This window comes from Lagenorhynchus albirostris, chromosome 1, assembly GCF_949774975.1.
Source record: "Lagenorhynchus albirostris chromosome 1, mLagAlb1.1, whole genome shotgun sequence".
Classification (NCBI taxonomy): Eukaryota; Metazoa; Chordata; class Mammalia; order Artiodactyla; family Delphinidae; genus Lagenorhynchus; species Lagenorhynchus albirostris.
Window position 1 is genome coordinate 14735207 of NC_083095.1, and position 26884 is coordinate 14762090.

General features: G+C 45.3%; 1 protein-coding gene across 7 annotated transcripts in view; it reads left to right on the forward strand.

Annotated features, from left to right (window-relative positions):
- FOXN3 (forkhead box N3) overlaps positions 1-12607 on the forward strand; it is a 404980-nt gene extending 392373 nt beyond the window's left edge. For 4 of the 7 annotated variants that reach the window (XM_060121498.1, XM_060121428.1, XM_060121588.1 and 1 more), the window contains 2 exons: positions 4568-4741; positions 5822-12607. In XM_060121498.1, coding sequence (XP_059977481.1) covers positions 4568-4741; positions 5822-6371 — 724 coding nt within the window. In that variant the 3' untranslated portion in view covers positions 6372-12607. The remainder of the gene's footprint in view (positions 1-4567; positions 4742-5821) is intronic. The other 3 variants (XM_060121737.1, XM_060121803.1, XM_060121890.1) reach the window with 1 other exon arrangement.
- Positions 12608-26884: the final 14277 nt, after the last annotated feature.

Consider the following 26884-nt stretch of genomic DNA (forward strand, 5'->3'; position numbering starts at 1 on the left):
ATTCAAGGGTCCTAGCTTTTTATGTGGCATTTTTACATTTATACATTCCTAGTGGCCTTTTTGGTGATTTTAGGTTATGAGCTTCTACTTGAATGTTTGATTAAACTTGATATACAGGAATCCTGATGGCCTCAATGTGGCTTGCTTTCTTCAAGAGAGCATTTGCTTTTAAAATTTCTGCTGGTAGCCTGGGGACCAATGCATCCAAGGCCACTTTAACCCCCTCAAGGGGCCACAGAAACCCGGGAGCTGCCAAAATCAATCCTCCTGCCGCTCCCTCCCCCTAAGATTGGGCTCTTGTCCCAGGGCTAGAGGAGGCATTTGCTTCATGAAAACCCTGCCTTTCTTGGTTGCCTACTGCTCACGTTTCAGATTCTGTCCCGTTTTTTTTTAGATTTTCGTCTGTGTGTGTGTGAAGTTCTTTTGGTACATGTGCATTGATGTAGAGCTTTAAGAGTACCCTTATTTTCCAGGGAACCCAACAATGACTCAGAAATATGTTGCTGCCCTTTATCCAGTATCTTTTGTATGATAGTTGGAAGAATGCCTTCTAAATATCTCCTCTGCCAACTGGCTGGAAATGGAAGCTTCAGGTCATCTCTTGTCCTGTGTCTTTCTACCTACAGTCGTCGGTTTTGGACAGAAGCGCCGCACTTCGAGTGCTGCTTCTATAATCCCATTAATTGCACCTTCTTTTCACAGTTGGCAAGAGACCAGTATTCTCAAGTAAATCCCTAAGGAGGACAACTTCACCCTCAATGCTAGCTAGGTTTAAAACCACCAGCTCCAGAGAGAGAACCCTAGTACACAAGTGAAAGGTGGAGACAACACTGATGAGATCAATACTGATGATACGATAATGGAACAAATCATGAACCCGTAAAAAAAACCAGCAAAATGGCCATGTCTGATCAGAAGCTATACCTTAACTTGTTAGTTGCAAGCGTTACTCATTGTCGGCCTGAACTAATGTGATTTCTCACCTTTTATGTTCAGTATTTCCTGCCCACCCACACCCCCCCCCCCCGCCAATTTGACGAGAATGAATACCAGGTTTTTATTTGAGATGAATAACATGCGGTTCTGTGTCATCCTAGTAGAATCAGGTGGCTTTAATTTATACTCACATGAGTGTTGTGAGTACTGTTACATAGAAACTCAGCTGAAACTGAAAAATGGCAGGCATTTCAGATGTATCGAGTGTTCATTTTAATGAATGATTTTTAAGGAGGTGGTTAGAAATCCCTCTTCCAACATGTCCAGGTTGCCTGGTTTCTTCTTTTATAGTGGTTGGTTCCCCGGAATGACAGCCCCTGCAGCAGGAGGTCTCTGACACCCAAGTCAGTGCAGCCAGCATGTCCCACCATGAACAACCTTGCATCGAGTGATTAATAATTGAAGGAGCTTGTCTCTTCCTGCTGAGCTCGTGTGTAATTTATGGATCAGGAGCCCATGCTAAAATCTCAGGGAAAGCTAATTGTATCAATATCAAGTGTGAGAGAGATGTATTTATATTGTAATTCTGACTCCGTGAAGTTACGTCTGTGTACCTGTTTTCACCCAGAAATATTGTCAAATGGTAAGTTGTTTCCTGTCTTCATCACAGTAAGCTTGCTTCCTGGGGGGGACGGAGACATTTCAGTTTCCTGCCTGAGCCGTCTTTGAGATCTAGCAGGGCCACCTCGGATGAGTCACGGGGCTCCCTGAGTTTATTCTCTTTGTCTATCTGTGAAGTGGTTGTGTGGGGCCAGCGCTGCAAGGTGTGGGTTGTGGAATCCCTGTTGACGTGCAGTGTGTTTCCAGGAGGAACCAGAGACCCTGCACTGCACAGCCTTGAATTCATGAGCTAGGGAAGTGATTTGCTTCTCTCTTATCCTTCACTTCTATGATGCCTTTAAGAAGAAGGTCTCAGTGTGATTCTGGTGTGTCTTGAGTGCTTCTTTCATGCTTGCTTATATCCTTGTGTTTTTTTTTTTTAAGTATAGTTGATTCACAATGTTGTGTTAATTACTGCTGTACAGCAACGTGATTCGGTTATACTCATATATACATATTTTTAAATATTCTTTTCCATTATGGTTTATGCTTGCTTATATCCTTGAAAGAGAAAGAGACAAAAAGAAGCTCTCAGGCTCAGAACGTTCCCTCTTATGACAGCAAGGCACTGAAATGTACCGTTGCTTTCATTCTGGTGTATTTCTCCCACTCCTCTACCCTGCACCCCAAACGTTTTACTTAAAAATATGTTTCACCTGTGGAAAAAAAAGAGAAGCACAATGAACACCATATATACCTTTCACCCAGATTCACTAAGAATTAGATTTTTGCAACACTTGCCTTTTTCTTACTCTTTTGCTCCCGGAATTCTCTCCCTCTCCTCTCCCGCTCCGTCTCCCTCTTCATACGTGCTCAGAGATGTATCAAATTCTGCTTAACTGTGGTAGTGAAGTGAATCATAAGGCCCATGTTGTTAAAAAAAAAAATAAGGATTCAGAACTGAATTGATTTTCTAAAAGCCAACCATAGCCCAGTCAACTCATCCAAGTATAGCTGGGTTCATTCAGAACCCTCTTAGGTTAGTTCAGTAGACTAATTATTTGGGGATTTCACAAGAGTTAACCGGCAACAGCAGCAATCCTGAGAACCATTGTACGGGACTTTCATTTTCATTCACTTTAATACCTCTTCATAGCTACCTGTACAATTTATGACATTTACCCAGTTTCATGTTTGGTAACACCTCACAGGAATCTTTCCCTGGCCACTTTTGTGCATCCAAAACACAGCCAAAAAACAGGAAGTCTGCAGAAAACGTATCGCAGAGACCATACCCCAAAGCACAGGGGCTGTCTGTACAGGCAAGCCCGTGAGGAACTTCTGTCTCCGAGCCTCTTCCCTCTTACTTTATGCTGCATTCCCATCAGCCTGCTGACCTGGCCTAGAAGGAAAATGGGACTGCTTGGGGCAGCAGAGAGAGCTCTGGGCAGGCAGACAGCAAGAGAGGGGACGGTGTCAGAATTCTCAGGCACCCCTAAGAGCCGTCTTCTGTGCTTGGAACTTTTCATTTTATCGTCACATAGCCCCGTAAGGCAGATGAGGGGCCTGTAGAAGGTCTCACTAATAAACAGTGTTGGGATGTGAACCCCAAAGTCTGTCTGTCTTGAAAGGCAGGCTGTTTCTATAAGGACTTTGGGGAGGGGGTGTCGGTCTGGGATCACAGAGTGCAAGGCAGCTGCTGGGATCCTTCCGGAGCCTGCTAGGACTTTTTCATACAGATGCACACATTGTCATTGTCACGGTTTATCGTGATGATCGTAAGGCATCTGGCAAGGATGGAATTTTGATAACGGCCCTCATGAATTTTGCTTGTGCACATTATGGGGGCGGGGGGTTCCTCACCACCAGCTTAAATTTTTTTTTTTTTGGTCAGATAATCCAAAATTGAACATTGAGCTCTTTATTTTTTTTAATTTATTTATTTTTAAATTTTTCATCTTTACTGGAGTATAATTGCTTTACAGTGGTGTGTTAGTTTCTGCTTTATAACAAAGTGAATCAGTTATACATATACATATGTTCCCATATCTCCTCCCTCTTGGGTCTCCCTCCCTCCCACCCTCCCTATCCCACCCCTCTAGGTGGTCACAAAGCACCCAGCTGATCATCCTGTGCTATGCGGCTGCTTCCCACTAGCTATCTGCCTTACGTTTGGTAGTGTATATATGTCCATGCCTCTCTCTCGCTTTGTCGCAGCTTACCCTTCCCCCTCCCCGTATCCTCAAGTTCCACCAGCTTAAATTTAACGGAGCACCAGCAGGAAGGAGATGCCTGCTACACCGTTTACACCAAGGACTCTCCTCGCCTCTTCCTTTCTCTTTGGCCTGCAACAGGATCTCCCTGAGCCTCGAGGCCCACAGGGGTGGCAGGAGAGAAAGGGAAGGGGCTCCAGACTGACTCTCATTGGAGGGCCCACCCCACAGCCTTTCTGCCGGGGCCGCTTCCTCAGGGAGTGTCTGGGAAGACGTGCTGGTGGAGACCCACAGCCATCTCCCCAGACTTCCTACTCTCTGCCAAACAATCCCATCTGCTCCGACACTTGCTCGGTGTATCTGTTGTGGGTCCACTCCGTGCCTGGCACAGTGCTAGCCCCTGAGGACAGGGCCTAGCACCACTGGGCCCTGCCTTGTGGTGCTAACTCTTTAACGGGAACCACCGACACTGGACATCACCACACGATCATAGTTATGGTGGGAAGTGCTGTCTATGGAGGGAACGTAGGGTGCTTACAGTTGGGGCTGTGTAGGAAGGAAAAGTGTGCCCATCTTCCCAAGATCTAGAAATATATTACCCGTGGATGAGTCTACGGGAAATGGGGCCAACATGGTACAGTGGAACATTCTCCTCCCTGCCCAAAACCTCCGGCCCTCCCATCCAAGGCCAGGGAGGCCATGTCTTCCACAAACCTCCTTGTGCCCTCCCTCTGCCCCCTCCAGCTGTAAGTAACCCTCCCCACCTGTGTGTCTTCATCTCTGATCACTGCCTCTTATGAACACCTTCTGTGTGCCAGGCACCATCAGAACCACAGCTGCCGTGCAGACAGGATTGGTGCTCATTCCACAGAGTGTATGGCCGAACCAGGAATAAGCATCACCGTCCTTGCCGCTATGCCAGGCGCTGGTCCAGGTGCCGGCAGGCGTTCGCCCACATCCTCAGCCCAACAACCCCGTGAAGCAGGGGGCAGGTACTATACCCACTTTGCCAGTAAGGAAGCACAAGGGAGGTCCGTTCACTGCTCAGACATGTGGACACAATAACATGATCAGAGGTGTGATGGGTGCTGTCGGGTCCCGATGGGAATATATAGCAGGTGACCTAGTTGTAGGGAAATCAGAAAAGAGTGAGAGTCGGTCTGATGATGTTACGAAGAGCTCAAGCTTAAGACTTTGGTTCTCATCCCAGCTCTGCTACTCATTAGCTGTGTGGCTTTAAGTAAATTACCAGACATCTCCAGACCTCACTTCCAGCATCCGTAAAATAAGGATGCTAATATAACCACTTTATAGAGTTAAACGCAATCATCTGTGCAGACGCAGCAGGGCGCCTGGCAGGTGGTGAGTTTAGTAGATGGTAGCTTATTGCTGTCTCGTCTGTGCTCTAACCATGACTTGCTTCTCTGTTCATCTGTGCACATTTTTGTGACAGTCTGGATTTGATTCCACCTCGGATGCCTCCCCCCGGCACCCTCCTTAAGGCCGTGCATTTATATTAGGTGTGCAGTGAATATTTGTGGAATGAATGAATGAGGGAAGGGACGCAGGAGTGAGTAGCTGTCACCACATGGCAGGTATCTCTTTTTCCTGAACATCAGATTTAGTCCTCCAACAAAAGGCTCCTACCAGAGCCGCTTTAGAACAGAGCGGGCTTTTTTCTCTGAAGTACCCAGCCAGCATCGCCCGGTGGTGTCTCCTCCGCGGTGTTGATGGGTATGTGAAACCAGGCACAGCTTGATTTTTATGGTTTAATAGAAGAGATGGCGCTTCCACCGCTGTCACTTCAAAAGAGTGTTGTTTTGATGTCTCAGCTGCACAACTTGAGTGAAAATGTCAGTGATAGGAGATAAGCAGGGAAGACGGAGGTGTCAGGATTTAGGACCCTGTCTTCAAAGTGGACCCACCTGTTGGGGCATCGCCGGATTGGATGTCAAAGCGTCTGCTGTGGCAACTCAGTGGGCTGCTGGGTGTCTCGTCACAGGGGTTTAATCCGTGTCCTCTCTTGTCTCCCGTTCCCCGCCCCTCTCCCCACCGCTGTCCCCGCCCCGCAGGAATGGCCTCACCAGCTGCCGGATGCGGACTGAGAGCGAGCCTTCGTGTGGCTCCCCGGTGGTCAGTGGAGACCCCAAGGAGGATCACAACTACAGCAGTGCCAAGTCCTCCAACGCCAGGAGCACCTCGCCCGCCAGCGACTCCGTCTCCTCCTCCTCGGCCGACGACCACTACGAGTTTGCCACCAAGGGGAGCCAGGAGGGCAGCGAGGGCAGCGAGGGCAGCTTCCAGAGCCACGAGAGCCACAGCGAGACGGAGGAGGATGACAGGAAACGCAGCCCGAAGGAGGCCAAGGATGCTCTGGGGGACAGCGGCTACGCGTCCCAGCACAAGAAGCGCCAGCACCTCGCCAAGGCAAGGAAGGTCCCCAGCGACACGCTGCCCCTCAAAAAGAGACGCACGGAAAAGCCCCCCGAGAGCGATGACGAGGAGATGAAAGAGGCGGCGGGGTCACTCCTGCACTTGGCGGGGATTCGGTCCTGTTTGAATAACATCACCAATCGGACGGCAAAGGGGCAGAAAGAACAAAAGGAAACCACAAAAAATTAAAAACAAGTCACTGATTTGTTTTGAACTTACGGCCATTTGGTTTCAGCATGTCAGGAGATTTCTAATGATTTGTGGCAATATCAGCAATTTATTATTATTTTTTCTTTTTTCTTTTTTTTTTTTTTTTTTGGTTTGGTTTTCTTTCTTTCTTTCTTTCTTTCTTTTTAATTTGCCCCCCTCCTTTGTTTTGGACCCTTAAGAATTTTATGTTTAAAGGAGATTGAAGCCATAGAACTCATATTGACACTCAGCTGTTTTACAAAAGCTTTTCATTATCTGAAGACAAAACCGAAAAAGCCAAAATTACCATTGCTTCCTCCAGCTTGTCAGAAACCCGTGGCTGAATCCACAGGGATGGCAACAATAATGCCACGGGGATACACATCTGGCACTTAGAAGGCACGTGTGCAAAGTAACCATCGATCAGGCCCAACCTTTAGGTTTAAAAGGTCAGGATGTGCACCCAGTTGGGTTCGCTGAGTGAATGCACATAAGGCAACTGAGGAGAAGGAAGGAGCAGACCCAAGCTCGTGGCGCTGGGCATCAAATTGGGCCAGAAAACCCTTGGCATTGCCCCAAGCGTGCGATGCAGGGGTGGGTAGGCGGTCACCAGTCCTCTGTGCTTCTTAACCGTGAAGCCTAGTAGCATCTTCCGGGGTGGACACTGGACCATTCATGTTCAACAGGTGTCAGTGACTCATGAGAAGAAACTGGGTCAGTTTTTAGTGATGTTGCTAACCACTGAATTCTGTTCTACATTAAATGAAGAGAAGGTTCCACAAGCCATAAGCCTGAAGGTTGGTCCTGCACACACGCGTGTGCACACACACACACACAGACACACCACACACACACACACACACACACACACACATGAGAGAAAAAGAAAAAAACTGATGCAAAAAACAAGCTATGTCTTCTTAACTGCCCAAGTGAAAATCAAGTTCCAAAAAATTACAGTAGCTGTTAACAAAGGAAATCATGGTACAAATCTTTTTCTGTCTGTCAAAACCATTTGATCCAAGTGAAAGCAAAACAAAACAAAAAGCTACAGAACCTGCCATTAGTATTGTGGTGTATTTTTAAAAGATGAAAGGCACATTGATGGACAACTAAAGTAAAACATGGCAAAAAAGAAAGGAAAACAAATTCCTATACTGCCCTCAAAATGGAGTTTGCAATTAATGTCAGTCAAGGTTCATCTTTGCGAAAATCAATGATTTCCACATTCAGCCAGTGTAGCCAGCAGAAATTTCTGATCCACAATGCATGGAATTCCTTTGAAAAAAGAAAAAAAAAAGAAAAAAAAATCACAAAAACACAAACTTTTTTTATTCAAAAATAAAGTTCTTGTAAGGTAAACAATGTATTTAGCATGAAGCATGAATTATTTTCATATAAATATAGAAAATAGAGAAAAGGCTATGCCTCTAATTTTTAAGCCCTTAGGCTTAGAGGTTCTTTTGGTTTTCTTCTTTTTTTCCTTTTATTTTCCTTTCCTTTAATTTTTTTCGTTGTTTTTTTCCCCCCCTTTTTTCCAATTATTTTGTTTTTGTTTTTTGAAGCAGGTGTTTAAGGTTTAACCTTCTTCAGGGACAAATTCTGACTGTTGGGGAGCTTACTCTGCAATACAAAATCTCTTCATGTTCTGGTAGGGCGTGGATGGTGGAGCTCTGCACTGCCTTGTCTGCACTTCAGCCCCGACCCCCTCTGATTCTCTGTTGAAAAGTGTGTCCTTTCTCTTTGTCTGTACATGTTTACCATGACGCAATAATTTGAGGGCAAACTTAGTAGTGAGTGTGTATGATAGAATCAAGAGAATTATGGGACGCTGACTTGAGAAAACCATGACCATGATTTGGTTTCGAGGAAAAAGGCAGTGAATAATTATGCAAATTCACCAGGAGAAGGGGAAACACACTAATGGGCCTTATTGGATGAGGGTGTGAGTTAGGGTACACGTGAAGGAGGAAGTGACACGGGTGTTGGAAGGACCAGCCCCAGATGTTTTCCCGTGACGCCATCTCATGGTGGGGAGGAGGGGCTGGCCGTCTCTACCACCGGGGCACACGAGCCAACCTGGAATGAAGCCCACCTCGATTGTGAGCGCTGAATCTAGACAACCAGATGATGCCACGCAGACCAGAAACTCCTGTTATCTTTGCCTAAAAGAAATGATCTGGGGAGATCCAGAGAACCCTCTAAAAGAATTTGATCTTCCACCCACATGGAAGGGAATTTTAAAACATAAACAAAAATGCCCACTCCCATGGCTCAAGATATGATGGTGAGGGAGAGGGAGGGAACTGGGGTGATCTTGATTTTTAAGATAGGACAGGGTGGGCCATTGTGGAGCCCATCTGCCAGCATCAGGCACTGTCAGAAGCTCCATCAGCCAGGACGGTGAAAATTAACTGGTGCATTGTATCCTCTGGGTTGCTGATGAGAGAACCTGAAGGGAAAAAAAAAAAGATCTACGCCCCTACACGGGTCAGATTCATTACCTGAACCTCAAAACTTCCAGCATACTTGTTCAGGGTGTAGATGGGAATAAGGATGTCTTTTTGAAGTGCTCTGTTCCCTCTGTCTCCCCAAACATCTGACACCCCAAAAGCCATCCACAGCTGTGGAACCTGGGCGACACTTTCTGTGTTGTCACCTGACTGAGCCCACCTCAGTCCCCCACCCTCACCCCACCCCCAAGGTCAAATTCAGACTTCCCTTCTGAAAGACAGAGATAAACATCCAGGACTGTTTCTGGCAGGGGATTTCTTCCAATTCAAACCCCACCGTGGGCTGTCTCCCCTCATTTCCTTTTTCTAAAGGAGCAAAGGCCTCTTTTAGAAAATAATAAAATGCAATGTGTGTGATTTACTTTTCTGATCTCTTTGAGAAATAGATAAGTATCTTATAAAAGTGTGTTCTTAACTCCAGAACCACTCTTTTTGCATAAATACCTCATCGGGCAGCTTTCTAAGTGTTATTTTTCCCGAGTCTCCCTCAGTCCCTCCGTAGGAGCCGCTGGGAGACCTGGGGGAAACTTTAGTGAGGGTACTTTCTTCTATTTTTCTTCTGTTTTTGGAGGCATACACATTATGCATAACCAAAACAATGGCTCAATTGTGTTTAACTTTGTATTTTGATTGTTGAGAAAAAAAAAAAAGTATCGATGTGTATGTGGCCGTTTGTAGTGAATTCATTGCAGAATGAGGTTGTCCATGTCCTTGCCAAGCCAAGGGGCAGGAGGCACCCTCTCTCACCCCCTCCTCCAAGAGCAGTAGAGAATTTAAGCACAAGCCTATTTGTGAAAGAATATTTTGCTCAAGTGTAATCACTTTAGTCTTGGAATTTCTTCCCAAACGTCAGGTGTTCTTTTAGCTTCCAAACTAGCCTATGTACTCATTAGTCTGACAAAAATTGCCTGAGCACCGTTCAAGGGGTGTGGTGTTTTTGCTTTCATTTCTCCTGCTGGGAGAAGTGGCGTTTCATGTGTCATTCCAGTATCTCACATACTCACGTGGGGCAGGGGGGAGGGGAAAATGGGGAACTATAGCAATATTTGAAGATGCTTTTGGAAAACAAACGTGAACACATCCGTCGGCACCATGACATCTACAGTTACTTGCTGTTGGTCCTCGGACACATTTAAGAGAAGGAGATTGTAAGCTCTTTTTTCTTAAATGATATACACGTAGACAGTTATTTTTATGCTTCTACAGTTGTCTTTTATCTTTACCTAGTATTATGTGGAAAAAGTTTGCATCATAGATTTTTCCCAGCCTTATGATATACCCTAAGCTCCTACTTCCCTTCCCCCTCTCTAAGCAGTATATATACGTTCAAGAGTTCTTTGGTAAAACTGTCTATCTGAAACTAAAATGAACCCAACCCACATCGAGATGGTGGTGTGAGAAAACCCTGGCCAAGACAACTGTAGCAGGTTTTAGTCTTGGGGCTGAGTTTTTAGAAGGGATGTGTGGGAGGCTTTTCCTAAGAGCTGATTTTCAGCATGTCTAGCCCTTGCTAGGCATAGCTGTGAATACCACGGGGCCACTGGAGAAGGCCATCGCACTGAATGTTGGTCTCACCCGGGACGGCTTCAGGCTGTGGGCTCTGTAGAGTGAAAACCGTCCGGATGGCTTTTGCGCCCAACTCAGTCCTGGGACGCGGCAGGACTGCTCGGCACCAAGCGCTACCAGTTCCTCCTTTCAGTGACCGCCACTCCACGTGTGTGGGCCCTTGGCCTCTGTCATCAAAGGGCTCTCGGAGAAGGAATCAGAGTTATGTACAAGTGACCTACATGGGAGGGTTTTCCATATGGGATTGGATTCAACTCAATGTGACTTCTCTTTCCCTTTTAAACTTGATTCAGGTTGGGACTCGTTTCTTTCTGGTGGATCACAGCTGCCCAGATGTTGCCTTTTTCTTTTTTATGTTTCTGTAGAGGAGTACTTTTCTTTCATCTTCAGGATTTTTTTTTTTTTTTTTTGCCACCAAAAGAACACATTTGAACTCCGTGTCCCCTCTTGATTGTGACTTAACCAGTGTTGACAGTTAAATCCTTTGTGTCGTAGGTCCCAGCTCGAATACTATATCAAACACTGTTATGCACATAATGCAGCACTGTGATCTAATTTAAATAATACTTTTTTATTATTTATACTACTATATATAATATACATCAACACTTTTGCTATATAACCTAAGTGATAACCCTCTTTTTAGTTACCTGCCAAAACTCCGGGACTTTGGTTTATATTGCAGTTAACACAGTTACAAAGTTGTAATGGTGTCTTTTTTTTTCTTTTCTTTGTAACGGAATGTGTAAATCAAAGTATATACGTTGTGTGGTGTTCCCCCTTCTGGAATCCCATGAGGATTTACACATGGCATTCAGTGTTCTGTATAGTCCCGCCTGCCTTTGTTCAGAATTCATCTGTCAACCCCTCTTCCTTTGAGAGAGAGCCGGTGATGGTGGTCAACTCCTGTTCTCTCTCTCTCTCCCCTACTGGTTATTCTTGAATTAAGCACAGACTCATCAGCTCCATTGCTTTATCATGAATATAGCGTGTGACCTTGCAATTCTTCCACAGTTCAGCAAACAAGTGCTAGCTTCACTGACCAAAAATTAAGGAAGGAAAATCCGATTTTTAAAACGATCCATCTTTTAACAGCCGAAACCAATGTGTCTATGGTGCTGCATTTTGCTGTCTGTCCTACTTTTGAAATCAGACTTGGGTGAAAGATCACTTCTGACTTACTGTGATCATGCTCACAAGTACCCTTCCTGTTCGTTTTGTTAGTGTTGAAATCAAGACTATTTATTTGGAATAGATGCAACAGTGTTGTCCACTGTATTTCATTTGCAAAAGTTGAGAATAGCCTTCCCTACTTTTTGCGAAGAGTTAATATTCCATATTGGATTCTCAAAGACTTCGATATGGTGAATCTATCAAACCTAGAAATTGTCTTTCATCCTTTCATGACTGTGGCCTGAGTTCCCAACCCCTCCCTTTTTTTTAGATGAAACCCTTAGCACAATTTCAGTTATTTAAACACTCAGCATTTCTTGAGTATGTATGTTGAGACATCGACTGCTCACAGCTGATTCAGTAACCAGTTTCCTGCTGTCATTCACACTCACTACTTATACTGCCATGGTAACAATGTGGAAGAAACAAGTATCCGTGTATGTCTGGGAAGCATTATACACTTGTACATTTTTTTTATACTCTGATTCTGTAACATTTCTGAGTTCTGCTTTTGTTTTACAGAAAAATAAATAAATAACAGTGATAAAGCAATCAGAAGACAAGAGGTTTACTCTCAATACTTAGGGTCATGTGACCTCTGGCCAATAGACCTCGATGGCCAAATTCATTTACTAGAGTAATAAGGTTTCAAAAGCCAATTTTTTTGGGTATTTTTTTCTGTATGAAACTGCCAATATCATGACTAGAAAGGGAGAACCACAGAGGAAACAGTGACGTTCAGTTGCGTTTGTGTTACCTAGAGGAGCGGTGTGGAAGCAGGCACAGTCCGCCGAAGTTTAGGGACCTGATGGTGTTGCTTTGGAGGCATTCATACTTGCATTTCGCATTCTTCGTATGTAATCATATTGCCAAAGACAAACTATTTCATCATTTATTGTAAATAACACTTTTCCCCAGACCTACCATAAAGTTTCTGTGATGTATTGTCTTCCAGTTGCAATAAAAATTACTGAGTTGCATCAATTGAAGAAAAATGCCACGTAGTATTGTGTGCACTGCGTCTCCACGTGCAAATGCTGAGCAGTAAAATCATTTCTATTTCTTACCTGCACTAGGGTATGTGTTCTGTTTTTTACGGTCTGGTGTTAGAGTCTCCACTGTACTTATCTGTGCCTATCCTCACGCATGCTTGTTTTTCAGTAGAAAATCACACATCTTTTGCAAATACAGAGATTCACAGCCTAAGGGTGGGCTCACCTGTGGAACCCCGGAGAATTCCAACTCTGACCTGAAGAATTGTTGGACAGCAGGCCTCCTGCCACGAACCTTAGAGCTTGTGGTTAAGAAAGAGTGTGCCTTTCATTTGGAAATTGTCAAACGATATATTAAAATTATACAATGGGGCTGGAGCCTGCCAGCCTATCCCAGGTCCCGAGGGCTTCTTAGGATAACTTTCCTAACCCTGAGACTCTGACCTTCCAGGATTTAATCCATCACCACTCAAGGGCCACACACACGCCCTAAGAGGCACGAAGGAGCTGGTTGGGAGAGGAGTGGTTGGGACAAGTAATAGGTCCCAGGGCACCAGTCACCATGCTGGAGGAGTAGAAAGGATGTTCTTTCGGAGTTCTGGTTCCTTTTGTGATGGTTGTTCTAGTGTACTATGTCCATCTGTAGATCTCGCAGCGGCAGCAGCAGCCCTCGTAGATCTGGTCTCCACCGATACCCTTCTGCTGGACCCTCATACTCACGGGTGTCTTCTAGGTGCCCAGGCTGTACCTCCTGCGGTCAAGGTGTTACTGCAAAATCACTTCTAGTGGGCCTGCTGGAATGGATTCCCAGCAAGGCTTCTCAGAGTGGTCGCTCCAGGATCCAGTATGTTTGCCAGGGTTGCAGCCATGTCCATTTGCACTGTTGGAATCACCTTCAAAGCTGTGGTGCTCCCTCCTGGTTGACAGATCTTCAGTATTTCAGGGGAATTGATTGGGAGGAATAGCAGAAAGTCATTTGGGTCAAATCTGATGAATCGGGTAGTTGACCAAGTTGGGTATGACAATACCAAACATAAAGTGTGGCCACCCACCATAAAAAGCCCATATCAAACATTTCGTAAGTGATTCTCAAGGTGTCTGAAGACAAGACAGCCAGTTAGATTATCAGAATATCTGAGGGAACTCTGTCAAGATGATAACACCTCCAAAATTCTGATCTGACCTCCGGGGGACATTGACCATTCCACAGAAGAGAGGGAAAAAAATCTGGTAGTTGTTCGTCACCTGCAGTGAAGACCGTTTTTTAAAAGACTCAAATATAAGTTCAGAGTATTGTCAGGCGACTGATTTGAAAGGACAGCACTCGCATGTCTCTGAGCTGCTTCTACGTGTGTTCAAGCAGTTTTACTTCCTTCCCTTGTATTCACGTGCCTCTCCGTCTGTGTCCTCTGCGCTCATCAAAATGGGGCCACAGCCTCCCTCTTCTCCAGTTCCTCCAAAAGAAGTAAACAAAGGAATGACCAGTGTCTTCATTTTATTAAAAGCAGCCTGGTATAAATGCAAAGACAGAGGAAATCAAAAGTACTAATAAAACACACTCATCAGTGACTTGTATTCCGCATTTGCGATCTGTGCCGTGCATTTCGCTGCGGAACTGTATGTCTAATGTTTTGTGTTTCCTTTGAGCAAAACTACAAGATTCTGGACTCTGCCTTGAGGATGTAATTATGCGCTGGATAGATGCCTCATTTGCATATTTAAGTAAAACGCAAGCTCTCCTTTAATGTTTAGGTAATCTAGATGTGGGCTCTCTCTGCTACTTAAAAATTCTTCCTGGACAATTGAAAATGGAATATTTTCTGAAAAGATCAGACAGCACTGTCTGCAAAGTTGTATGAATCCTCAGAGCAGTGAAACTACCCACCCACCACCCGCGCCCCAGTACCTCAGGGACCACAAAGGCCATTTGGCGTGTTGCTGCTGCACCGGTGGGATGAGTGAAGGTGAGCGGTGCTGCTGCCCCTGACCAGTTTCTCTTCGCCTCTTGCCTGCTCTGCCTGATGAAAGGAAGTGTTCTGAACTAAGAAGTCACCATCCTTCTAGAAAGTTCTGAACAGATGAGGGCAATTTCAGAGGGAGTCTGGCATGACTAGGAGGCTTTTGTTTATCACCTGAAAGCTCATGTCTGTCACCCTGCTTCTCAGATCCCCTAGGAATCAAATGGTCTTGTAAGTACACAAACATAAATGTGTTCTGACCATTATAACGTCGATTGGGATACAAAACCAGGGGTTCAGGAACTTGGTAAGGACCGCTTTTTTTTTTTTTTAACATTTTTATTGGAGTATAATTGCTTTACAATGGTGTGTTAGTTTCTGCTTTATAACAAAGTGAAGCAGCCGCATAGCACAGGGAGATCAGCTAGGTGCTTTGTGACCACCTAAAGGACCTTTTTTTAAAAGACTCAAGTATAAGTGAATAAACCAGCTTATTGGACGTCCACCTCTTCCCGTTGTTTCGTGTGAATAAACCCAGAACGGTGCTTTAAATAATACTCAAACAACGGTATCTTGAGTTGCAGTCATTCTGGGGCATTTTGGGATAGAGTTTCCTAATGTTTTATGTTACTCCATAGTAAAGTACTTACAGAACATATGGCTAAATCTCCTTCAAAATGCAGCAATTTATTTGAGAAGAATCAAGGAATTCTATTTTTTCTCATCTGTTACTCATCTCAAAACTGATTTCTAAAAATGTAATATGGATGAAGCACTGTATGATGAGGGAAGTCTGAAAACAAGACAGTGGCTGATGTCTTAATCCCACTGGGATGCAGTTTCTTCATTAAATGGGTCCATTCTAGTCACATCATAAAACTGGAAGGGACATTGGGGACCGTTGAGTCCAAACACCCTGTTTTATAGACCTGGCAGCTGAAGCACAAAAAAGTTAAGGGATTTACCCAAGATGACACAGCTGTCTAGTGGCAGACCTGGACTCAAGAGGAAATTTTCCTTCTTATCTTTTGCTATATCCATCTATTTGGTATGTAATTATAATCATCACATCTCTAGAATTTCATAGCTGACAATTCCCCACACATACACACTTAATATCATGTCCTATGCATTTTGCCTACAGCTGTAGTGAAAATGACTATCTTTGTAAATGATATATAACACTCTATCGAGTAGGTGGCCTGTCACCTTCAACTGTTACCTTCCTTTTCATTGTTTAAATTGCTTACAGTTTCTTTCTATTTTAAGTAATACCACAATGAAGATCTTCAGGCAAGTGGCTATTTGCATATTTTCAACTTGTCTTTTGTAGATAGCCTGTTGGACTATTGGAACAAAAGTATTACCAATGTTACAGCACTTTATATACCAGCTTTCCAAAAGGCATCAGTGCCAACAGCAATGAATGAAAACCCCAATTTCATTGCACCCTTACCAACATTGGAATTTATTTTTCTCCTTAATTTTTGCTACCAGACAATTGCTGTTTTTTTAAATTGCTGTTTTTTTAAAATTGAGGTTTAATTGACAATTTATTACTGTGTGAGTTTTCATTTAATTACTAGCAAAGTTACATGATTTCCCATCATTTACTGGCCATTTATTTTCTTCTTTCTGAATCATCTGTAACTGACTCTTCAAGAGTAGAGGAGAAAGAAATGAGATTCATAGTCTCTTTTCTCGCAGTGCTCCTGATTAGCCATTAAATGGCGCCATGATGACCAAACACGTCAGCTGTCCCCAGATGGCCCTCTTTTCTTCAGACACTCTAATTGTCCTTATATTGAGACAAATTCCACCCCCTAAAACGTTTGGCTGAAGTTCCATGGACTAGCCTGGAAAGCCACAAAGATGCAAACCTAACTCATCTTCTACATGGCAACCATTTATATGTTTGAATAATTTCTTCCCAAAGTCTTTTCCAGAATAAATATTCCAAGTTCTGTCTATTCTTTCTCTCTTCTGGACATGTTCCAGTTTGTAGTCAGAACTGAGTACAGTTTGATGGTGAGAAACTATCACTTTCTTCATTCTAGATCCTCTATTAATGCAACCAAAGGCTAAACTCTTTTTTTTTTCAGAAGTATCACACCGCGGATTCACGTTGAACTTGCTATTAACTAAAACAACTAAGTCCCAGCTGTTGGTGTGCTTCTCCAGTTGTTCATTTTGGATCAAAGTGCTGGACTTTATATTTATCTCTATTAAATGTCACCTCCTTAGATTTGGTCCACTGTTCAAGGCCAGTTGAGATTAGCAGTGGGGTGGGGGTATGAGGGGCCATCGGAAAAACTTGCTTTCCCTCCAGGCATCATTGGATCACAAATTTGAAAATGTCTTTTGTTTGCTGATTAGGACAAAGCTGGAGCCATGTAGCATGGTTCTGGAGACCCCCTTGTAAGTCAACTTTCATGTCAGTCATCCCCCTTAGAGGGCAATCATTCAACTAGTTATACGTATACCTGGCTTTATGGAGATATAGGAAGCCTACATGTCTCCATCCAGTCAAAAGTTTGTCAAGCACACCCTTGATCTCCAAGTATAAGTCCATAGTCTTCCTTTATAAAAAAAGAAATAAAGTCCTACTCTATGCTAATGTGAATTATGCAAATTTGAAATAAGGCAACGGAGAAGAATAAAGTTTCACCTAATGTACAAACCTTGAAATAATGTAAATCCTACTTTATTCCTACGGGGGGAATTAGTCTTGATTTATGCATGTATTAAATAATATGAGATTTTAAGGAACATACCCCTCATATGAAAAGCAGCCCCAATTTATTCATCCACATCTTCATCCGTCCGTTCACTTACTATATCTTAGTGAGCTCAAGTTAGCTTCCTTGCCAAGAGCTTACAAACCATTCTTGTAATAATCCGTCCCAGAATTTTGCCCAAGGACAGCATTGAGACTATAGATCTGAAGTTTGCAGACAGTCTTCTTCTGTTTACAATCAAGAAGTTTCAGCATAATGCTGGTGGTATTTCTTCACTCCTTGTGCAAGCCCGTTTCGAGCACTGCCATATCTAGCCGGTAGTGAGTCTCTAAACATAGTCAAATGCATCTAAAATAATGGTCTTCCTTCTTAAAACAAAACTCAGAACTTGAGTTTGGTTACTTCTGGCACCTATTTCTTTTTAAATACTTGACACTATCCGGCATGGCATATATAGTTAAGCACGCAGAACTTCAGTAGTCTGAGAAGGCTGCCCGAAACATGAAAGGATACAGATGAAATTAAAGAAGAAATAGGTTAAGGAAATTTTAAAATAGATTCTCTCCTTCACAGTCATAGTCAACCCACCCGTGTTTTTCAGCAACTTTTTGCCAATCCTGATGGCTCTGGGGATAAAGACGAAAAATCTGGTTCCTACCTTCAAATATGATCACCTCCAAAAATGCAGCTGTATCAAGTAATGGGTATCTCACTGGTGGCTGGTATATCGTTCCCCAAACTTCTCAGTAGTGGGTGGCCTTTTCAAGACGTAAAAATACTTGTTGCGAAGATCAATACAGCTTTTGTCTTCCTCTTCCTCTCATGTCTCCTCTTCTCACCTCTGTTGGCTGGTGAGGAATTAGGTAAGAGCCTGTTTGCCATTTGCAGACATGGCCATCCCTCCCGTGGGAGAATGATTTCTTACTGAATTGATCCTTGCTACTGGTTACCAGCTCTATGATAAAATAATTGGGTGTGTCCTTCTCTTCCACACAATGCTTCAAGTTCTCGATTTATAAGCAAGCAGTCAACCTCACCCTGCCCCCCTCCCTGCTTTCTCTCCCCACCACCTAGCCATCATCACTCCCTTCTCAAAATTGCTGTAAGAGCGAAGATTGGAGAATCCAAGCGGCACAGCATCCTCTTGCTTTATTTTAGTAATTCTGCCACCATTATGGGCGATCAAGGATGTGCAGAAAGATGCATGAAGCATTCAGTTGATTATCAGTCTAGTCCTTTCCCTGAAACTCTTCCTCACTGAACATGGACCCATAGACCTGAGAAGGTTCATTGTGTTCAGCCTCCTGCCCACAGGTGGACCATGGCAGCAAACTCCACTCGGAGCTCAGAGGGGGCATGCCATGCACACTGATTATCAGGGGCTCTAGTCACACAATACAAAAGCCATGACTTTTTGATGCTTAATCCTTTCTACTAGACCATTTCTTTCAGACTGAAAATGTCATCTAACCCATCCTGACCCATTGGCAGGGAAACTACTCGGTATTTTCTCATCTTTATTGGCAATAACTTGCCCCTTCGGAGTGAAAAGTTCAAGTGCCAATTAAGAAAATTCAGAAGGAGGTTATACTCACGCTTAAGTTAACATTCTTACACTTTGAGGATGGAACTCGTTTCATATATCTAAGAACTCATAACCTAATAATAACATAAACACGCTGCACATGAAATTGGTCCTTAGTGTTTACAGGTGCTATCAAGAACGCAACCCACCCATCCCAAACCAACCTCTCTAAGAGCCCCCGAGTCATCCTGAATCCCTTCTGCTCTGGCAGCTCCTCCAAGGAATCCAGCACCATATTTGGTCAATTGCACCTCAAACTCACCTTTGCTTTTTTCTGGTCCTCCACCTTCATGACCACCTTCCTGGTCAATCTCCGTTGCTTCTCGTCTGGACGTCAGCCATAACCATGAGCCTCCCCTGACCACACGTTCCCCACAGAGCCACGAGAATCATCTTTCCCAGTCACTTTTTTGTTTTTGTTGTTGTACCTCACGACATGTGGGATCTTAGTCATCCCACCAGGGATCGAATCCGTGCCCCCTGCAGTGGAAGCGCCGAGTGCTAACCACTGGACCGCCCGGGAAGTCCCTCCCAGTCACTTCTGATTGTATCATCTGCTTCAGATCTTCACACCTGGCTTCATTGCCTGCAGGAGAACGGCCATATCCCACAAGGTGGCCCTTAGAAAGGAGCCCCAGCCCAAATTTCCAACTTAATCTTGAGCCCCTCCACCCACGTGGACTGTGGCCACCCTCGGTGACCCCAGCCTCCAAATTCCTCAGGTTTTTCCTGGCTTGGGCTTCCTCATGTTCTTTCTCTCTCCCTGGAATGTATGCTCTCCCCCCTCCCTACCTCTTTCCTCCAGAAAAATCCCTGTCAATCCTTTAAGACCTAAGTCAAATTATTCTCTCCCCATGTCCCCATAGCACCAAAGTCCTGCCTGTATGGTGGCTTCCATCACACGAAAGTAAGATTCTTCATCTACCTGTCAGCTCCCTTCCCTAGAGGGGAGCTCCTTGGATGAAGGTAGGCATCAGATCTTGTTCTACACTGAACCCCCAAGACAGTCGCTGCCACTTGGATACTTTAAACATTTTTATTTAATTCAGCCTCATCCCATTTTATCTACTTGATGGTTCCAGTGTCCCACTGCTCTCAAAAGAACTTATAGGTCGGTAAATTCACTTGGCACACTCCATTCAAGGGAAATTTGGACCCGGAATGAGGATAACTTCTCCCCACTTGAGACCACCGGAATAGCTGGAAGCTCTTATTTGCTGGTCTACAAGGATCTATTTAAAATCAAAAGCTAAACTCTGTCACGATATTTTGCCATATGCTGATTAGTAAGCTGAGAACTCACTGACGTTCAGCCAGTTTATTTTGTGAGAGTGTCTTACTCAGTGAGGCAGGAAACGAAGTTTTGATTCCATCTCCACCAGCTTTGCGAACGTCACTTAACTTGTGTAGGGTGGCCTTGTTCATCAGTTCTGATGGCTGGTTGGTGAACCAGCATCAGCTCCTGACAAAGTTCTTGGCGGTTGGCAAGACAAGAATAGTTGAATGATGGAGGGAATTTTTCAAAAAGGTCAAATTATTCCATTCAAAAGACTATCCTTTAGTCTAAGATTACATCTCTTCTGCTCTCTTGGTGTTAGAATGTCCTGTCTTCTATAAAATTATGGTGATCATAGATGGAGATGTTAGTTTTTAATGTCCTCATTTGACTAAGCTGATAGTTGGCAATGATATGTCAGTCCACCCAAATTTTCCTTTGATCCTGAGCCAATGCTGCATCTCTGTCTTTTTCCACAAGAAAGTTGCCTAATATTCATCCTTAGCCAAGCTGTTAAGCAAAGGTAGAATGAGTCTGAGGGAAAGTGGTTCTGTAGTCAGTGTAGTCAGGGATCCAAAGCAGGTGTTGTGTCATTTCCAGACCAGAAATTGGGATAAGGTATGTTCTTGACCCTAGATCTGCAAATTAGATTACCATCTACATTTGAAAATTCTCTCCCCTGGGTCCTCTAAGACCTCCCATCCCCAAGGGTCTGCATGAGCTTAAAAAGGCTCATTTATTCATTCAGCGAACACATACTAAGCATGGACTCTACGGTCAGATGCATGCTAGGCCCTGGGCATACAGAATGACTAAGACAAGATGCACGCCCATAGGAAGCTTGCAAGGCATTGCAATGCTGCAGTATAGTAAGATAGAATTCCCAAATGGGAAGCCGCCTGTGTGTCATTGCACCAAATCTCTCCAGGTGGGACACTGGGGTCCACAGAGGGAAGAGTAAGCCCCTTCCCAGGGAGCTTCCATCTTCACATTTGGCTCCAACCATTTGAGAGTGATTCCACATCACCTCTTAGACCCAACCTCCTTGCCCAAGATCCAGACCTGTATGGCCAGATCAGAGACCTCCAACTCAACACAGCCAAACCAGCACTGTTGACAGAGACCTCTAGTTACCCATCCAATGTCCATTCACCCTTCACCACTCACCAGCAGAACCGTGATTTCAATGGGAGTGGCTGTGTGCCCATCTGAAAAGCTGTTATACGTTCCCCAGCTTCCCTTGCAGATTGATGCCAGTGGGATGTAAGGGGAAGTATTGGGTGGGGCTTCTGGAAAACTCTTTAAAAGAGGACTAACACATCTTTTACCATTACTGAACCTCCTACCCACCCTCCTTCCTACAACATGAAACGCCACTGTGAAAGCTGGAATTCTAATGTGATAGCTGGGAACTTCCCTGGTGGTCCAGTGGTAAAGAATCCGCCTTACAATGCAGGGGATGTGGGTTCAATTTCTGGTGAGGGAACTAAGATCCCACATACCGCAGGGCAAATAAGCCCGCGAGCCACATCTACTGAGCTTGCACACCTCAGCTAGAGCTCGTGTGCCACAAACTACGGAGCCCACGTGCCTGGAGCCTGTGCGCCACAACTAGAGAGAGAAAACCTGCACGCCACAACTAGAGAGAAGCCCACGTACCACAATGAATATCCCGTGTACCACAGCTAAGACCTGATGCAGCCATAAATAAATAAATAATAAATCTTAAAAAAAAAAATAATGTGATAGCCGGAGAGCAGAGGTCATTTGGTGACCATGAGGCAACTCTGAGATGACCTTGAAAATGAAAACCAGGTGCTAAGGATGGTGGAGAAGAAAGTTATAAGGAGCCTGGGACAACACTGGCGCCATGGAATTGTCATAGCAGCCCTGTACTCCCAACCTCCAGGCTTCTTTTCCATGAGAGAAAATAAAACCCAGTCTTCTTTAAAACATGATTATTTCAGATCCGTTACTTGCAGTGAAATACAATTCCTAATGGATGCAGGACACACCATTATACATCTCCCAGCTCTCCTCCTGACTCCTGTCCCACATCAGTGTTTCTTCCTGGATGCCCTATTGTGTTCCCAACACTACAGTCCTTCCGTCAGCCACCTAAGGCCTGAGCTTAGGAGTCGGCAAACTACATTCCACGGGCCAATTGCAGCCTCCCTCTGTTTTTATAAATGAAGTTTTTGGGAGACACAGCCTTACCCATTCTTTTATACATTGTCTATGGCTACTTTTGCACAATAACAGCAAAAATTTTGTGTTTGAGACAGAGACCAATGACTTACGATGTCTAAAATATTTACTATCCGGCCTTTTACAGAAAAAGTTTGCTGACCCCTGTATTACCCTGAAGCGGTCCACAATTTCTTTTAGCCCTCGCTTCCCGCATTGTGTCAACAAGCCCTATCAGGTGTCTCTAAGTTCCATTCCAACTACAGTCGTAACCTCTGTTCAGACCTTTGTCATCACTCCTTCGGACTTTTGTGGTGAGAGAATTTGTATAATTGGCGCCCACCAGCCCCCTTCCTCACTGTGTCAGTCAAGTCCAAGCAGGGAGAGACCCCGGGGGGAGCTGGCTGTGCTGGTGATGGAGGAGCTGAGGGGGCTGCTGGGCCCTCTGAGGGGGCAGTGGGGCGGCCCAGCAAGAGCAGAGAGCCGTCACCACCCCAGAATTGAGAGGGGCCGACGGGAGGCAGGGTTACTAGAAAGCACAGCTGCACAGGCCTGTCTAGCTGGAAGCGGCCGTGGAGTCAAAGCCACGGACAGACCACCTGGGTAGAGAAGTTTGGAAAGAAAAGCCCTTTCCTCCACCCACCTGTCACTGCTTCCCACTGGACAAACCCTGAGGGAAGCCAAGTGGCATGAGAGCAGGAAACACAGCCTCCAGGGTGAGCCCTGCGGCAATGCCTAGCCGAGCTGAGCAGAGCCAAGCAGAAGAAGGTCAAGTAATGAAACTGGGGGCAACAGGCCCCTGGCCGCACTCTGGTCCTGCCCCTCTTGTGTGTCCCCTGCACTACAACAGGCAGGCTGACCGTCCTGATCACCCATCTGACACTTCACCTGCCTAAAATCCCCCCATGTACCCTGAGCTCTGACTAAGGTCCGGATTCCGAATATGGCATGTGAGCCCCTACCGGCCCCCAGCCTGATCTCCCGACCCCTCCCATGCCCACTCTGAGCTCCAGCTGCTGCTCAGTAAGTTGCAATTTCTAGAATGTCTCCTGGTGTCCCCTGTCCCTTTGCACAGACTGTCTTCGCTGCCTTTCTGGGATGGCCTATCATCCTGCAAAACTCCCTTCCCCTGTCTTCTCTAAGCATTCAACTTCCATAGTCTCTGCAACCAAGGTGTTTGTGGTGAAAATTCCTGTATTCTAGCACTTGCCATGTTTCCTTGTAGCTATTGATTTCCAGGTCTGTCTGTGCCATGTTCTCCTAAAGGACAAGCCTTTCACCCTGCACATTTCTTTATCCCCAGGGTCTACCAAATCATCTGGCATGCAGTGGTCACTTGATCAATGTTTCTTGGATGGATGGATGGATGGATGGATGGATGGATGGGTGGGTGGATGGGTGGATGGATGGATGGATGGATCGATGGATGGGTGGATGGACGGACGGATGGGTGGATGGATGGATGGATGGATGGATGGATGGATGTGTGGATGGGTGGATGGATGGATGGATGGATGTGTGGATGGGTGGATGGATGGATGGATGCATGGATGGATGGATGGATGGGTGGGTGGATGGATGGGTGGGTGGGTGGATGGATGGATGGGTGGATGGATGGGTGGATGGGTGGGTGGATGGATGGATGGATGGGTGGTTGGATGGATGGATGGATGGATGGATGGATGGATGGGTGGGTGGGTGGATGGATGGATGGGTGGATGGATGGATGGATGGCTGGATGTATGGATGGATGGGTGGGTGGATGGATGGATGGATGGATGGGTGGATGGATGGGTGGATGGGTGGGTGGATGGATGGATGGGTGGATGGGTGGAGGAGCACATGTCACTGGGATCTTAGCCCAGATGCTCTGTGGGAGAGCCTTGCATGTGCTCTTCCAACTGCAGCAAGAAGCAGAACGAAGGAGAGCTGGAAATGCATTCAGGAGCCCTTGAGAACACAGTATCGCCTCCCGCCTAGGAGAGCTCCTGGGCGTGAGACCACCCTGCCTGGGGTTTCAGGGAGTAAATAGACGGTGCTTTGGCTTGGCTTGTCCTGACCACATCCATGGCCAGGTCCTCCATCTTCAGATCGTGCTGCCCCTGTGGCCAACAGGATGAGGGGACCATTCTCTTCCCATGGAGCCCCAGACCCAGAAATGTCACATCTCGAAGGGCTCCTAGAGCATCCAGGCAAACAGGACCAGTGGGAAAGGGACGGTCCCTCTCCCAGGCCCCATAGGATCACCCACCTCCCAGACCAGACGTGCCAGTCATCTCCTGCTGCCTGTGGGGGATGGGATGGAGGAGGGAGATGTGGACACCCGTCCTTTGTCCTGGCCTCAGTTTCCTGCTTCTTTTACACTGACTGGCCACATCGGAGCCCGTTTCCATGGGGGAAATCACATCACAAATGTCTCTGCACCGATGCTTTTGGCATCGCTAAGTCAGAATCCTCAAATCATCACTGGGGGACAATCAACGCTCTTGTCCAACTTTTAATGACAATCAATTGTCTCTCTGGCTCTTTGCTAAGTAAGTGTCATTGAGAACAATTGCATTGTGGGAACCTGGTCACAGGCCTTGAAGTTGCAGCTTCCTCCAGCTGATGAGAGTCAGGACATCTTGTTACTGCTCTGTTCTCAGTCACACAGAACACTCTGCTGTACAATTAATGTACACACAATTACTGGTCTTTTTTTAGTCAACGTGGCAGCTCCACTAATCTGAAAAGAAAGTCAACCCTTGTGCCCAGGCTCTAAAGGAAGGGCTGGGGCAACCTGGCCGCTGGTTGGCCTCTTTGCTGACCCTGAGCAAATGAGGTAAAGTGGCTGCTGTCAAGCCAACTAGGTTTCCCATTCCAGCTCTGCTGTTTACCAGCTGCGTGACTTTAGGCAAATCACTCACCCTCTCTGAGGCTCTGTTTCTGCATCTGTAGAATGGGATGATAACAGTACCACCATGTAGGGCTGTTAAAAGGATTACGTGAGATGATGAATGACAAAGAGGATTAATATAGCATGTGTCACATCTAAGAGGCTCAAGAAGTGACTATTACTATTGCTATTATTATAGGAATCCCAGAACTACACAGTCTAGCCTCTATATCTGTGCTAGCACTGACAAATATAGGAGCCACAAGCCATATATGGCCACTCTAGAGCAGTTGAAATGTGGAATCCAAATTGAGATGTGCTCGAAGTACACTGGATTTCAAAGACTCAATATGAAAAAGAGGATGTAAAAATATCTCATTAATATCTTATAAAATATTGATTACATTTTGCAGTAATATTTGGATATATTGTATTAAATAAAATATATTATTAAAATTCCTTGCACCTTTTTTTTAAGTAGCTATTACTAGAAAATTTTAAATTTCACATGTGGCTCAGGTTCTATTTCTCTTGCACAGTGCTGTCTTATGAGTTGCTTTCAAAGAAGTCCTGTCAAATAGCCAAAAGTCATCAACAGTAACAACAACGAAAAGCAAGCGACGAACAAAACCCCTAGGAATTCCAATTTTTAATTTGTATCTCTTTAAAAAACAACAACAAACAAGCAAAATATATGCGGCATTAATGCTTTTCATAACACCTTTCCTCTCCCCCCAATTTTCTTGCAACCAGTGCTGTTTTAAAGCCTTTAATTTGCCACGTCCCTGCCCCCCACTGCCACGTACACATGAACAATCTCTCCACTTCAGCCCACAGGACGTTTGTTTTCTCTCCACCTGTTCCACCAGCTCTACTCCAGTGCCCTCTCTCTCTGTCCTTCCACTCCTTCCCCCTCCTCTCAAGCCTTGCTTTTTCCTTTCTATTCTCTGAATTAGCATCTCCAGGGAATTGGTCTCTGGATTTGGTAGCTGCTCCCAGGGGAGAGGTGGGGCAGGACAGACTAACATTAACTAAGTTCACAAAAGACTGATGGATAAACCATACTGTCAAAAGCTGAATTGAGGGCTTCCCTGGTGGTGCAGTAGTTGAGAGTCCGCCTGCCGATGCAGGGGACACGGGTTCGTGCCCTGGTCCGGGAAGATCCCACATGCCGCAGAGCGGCTGGGCCCGTGGGCCATGGCCACTGGGCCTGTCGTCCGGAGCCTGTGCTCTGTGGCGGGAGAGGCCACAGCAGTGAGAGGCCCGCGTACCGCAAAAAAAAAAAAAAAAAAAAAAAAAGTGAATTGACAACAGAGTCGTTTTGGGGGTGGGGAGAGGGGGGAGACTGTATACTCCCTCTGCAGTCCAAAGAACCCTGACCCCAGATCCATATTGTAGGTCGTGTATTAGGGTCCCTGAGAAAGTGAAGTAGTGAATTTGATGAGCTCAAAACTAGAACCAAGAAGATCTTGAGAGAGATTTCATCAAAACCAAGGAAAAGCCTGGTGGGCACTCTGGAGGCCAGGTTGCTAGAGTCCCCAGGTTTGCTGACTCTCCCTCTCGGCTGGGGCTGGATAAACACGGACAGATTCTTGCTGTTTGGCTTTCTCTTTTTCCAGGCTCCAGGAGAAATCTTGCAGTTTCGATGAT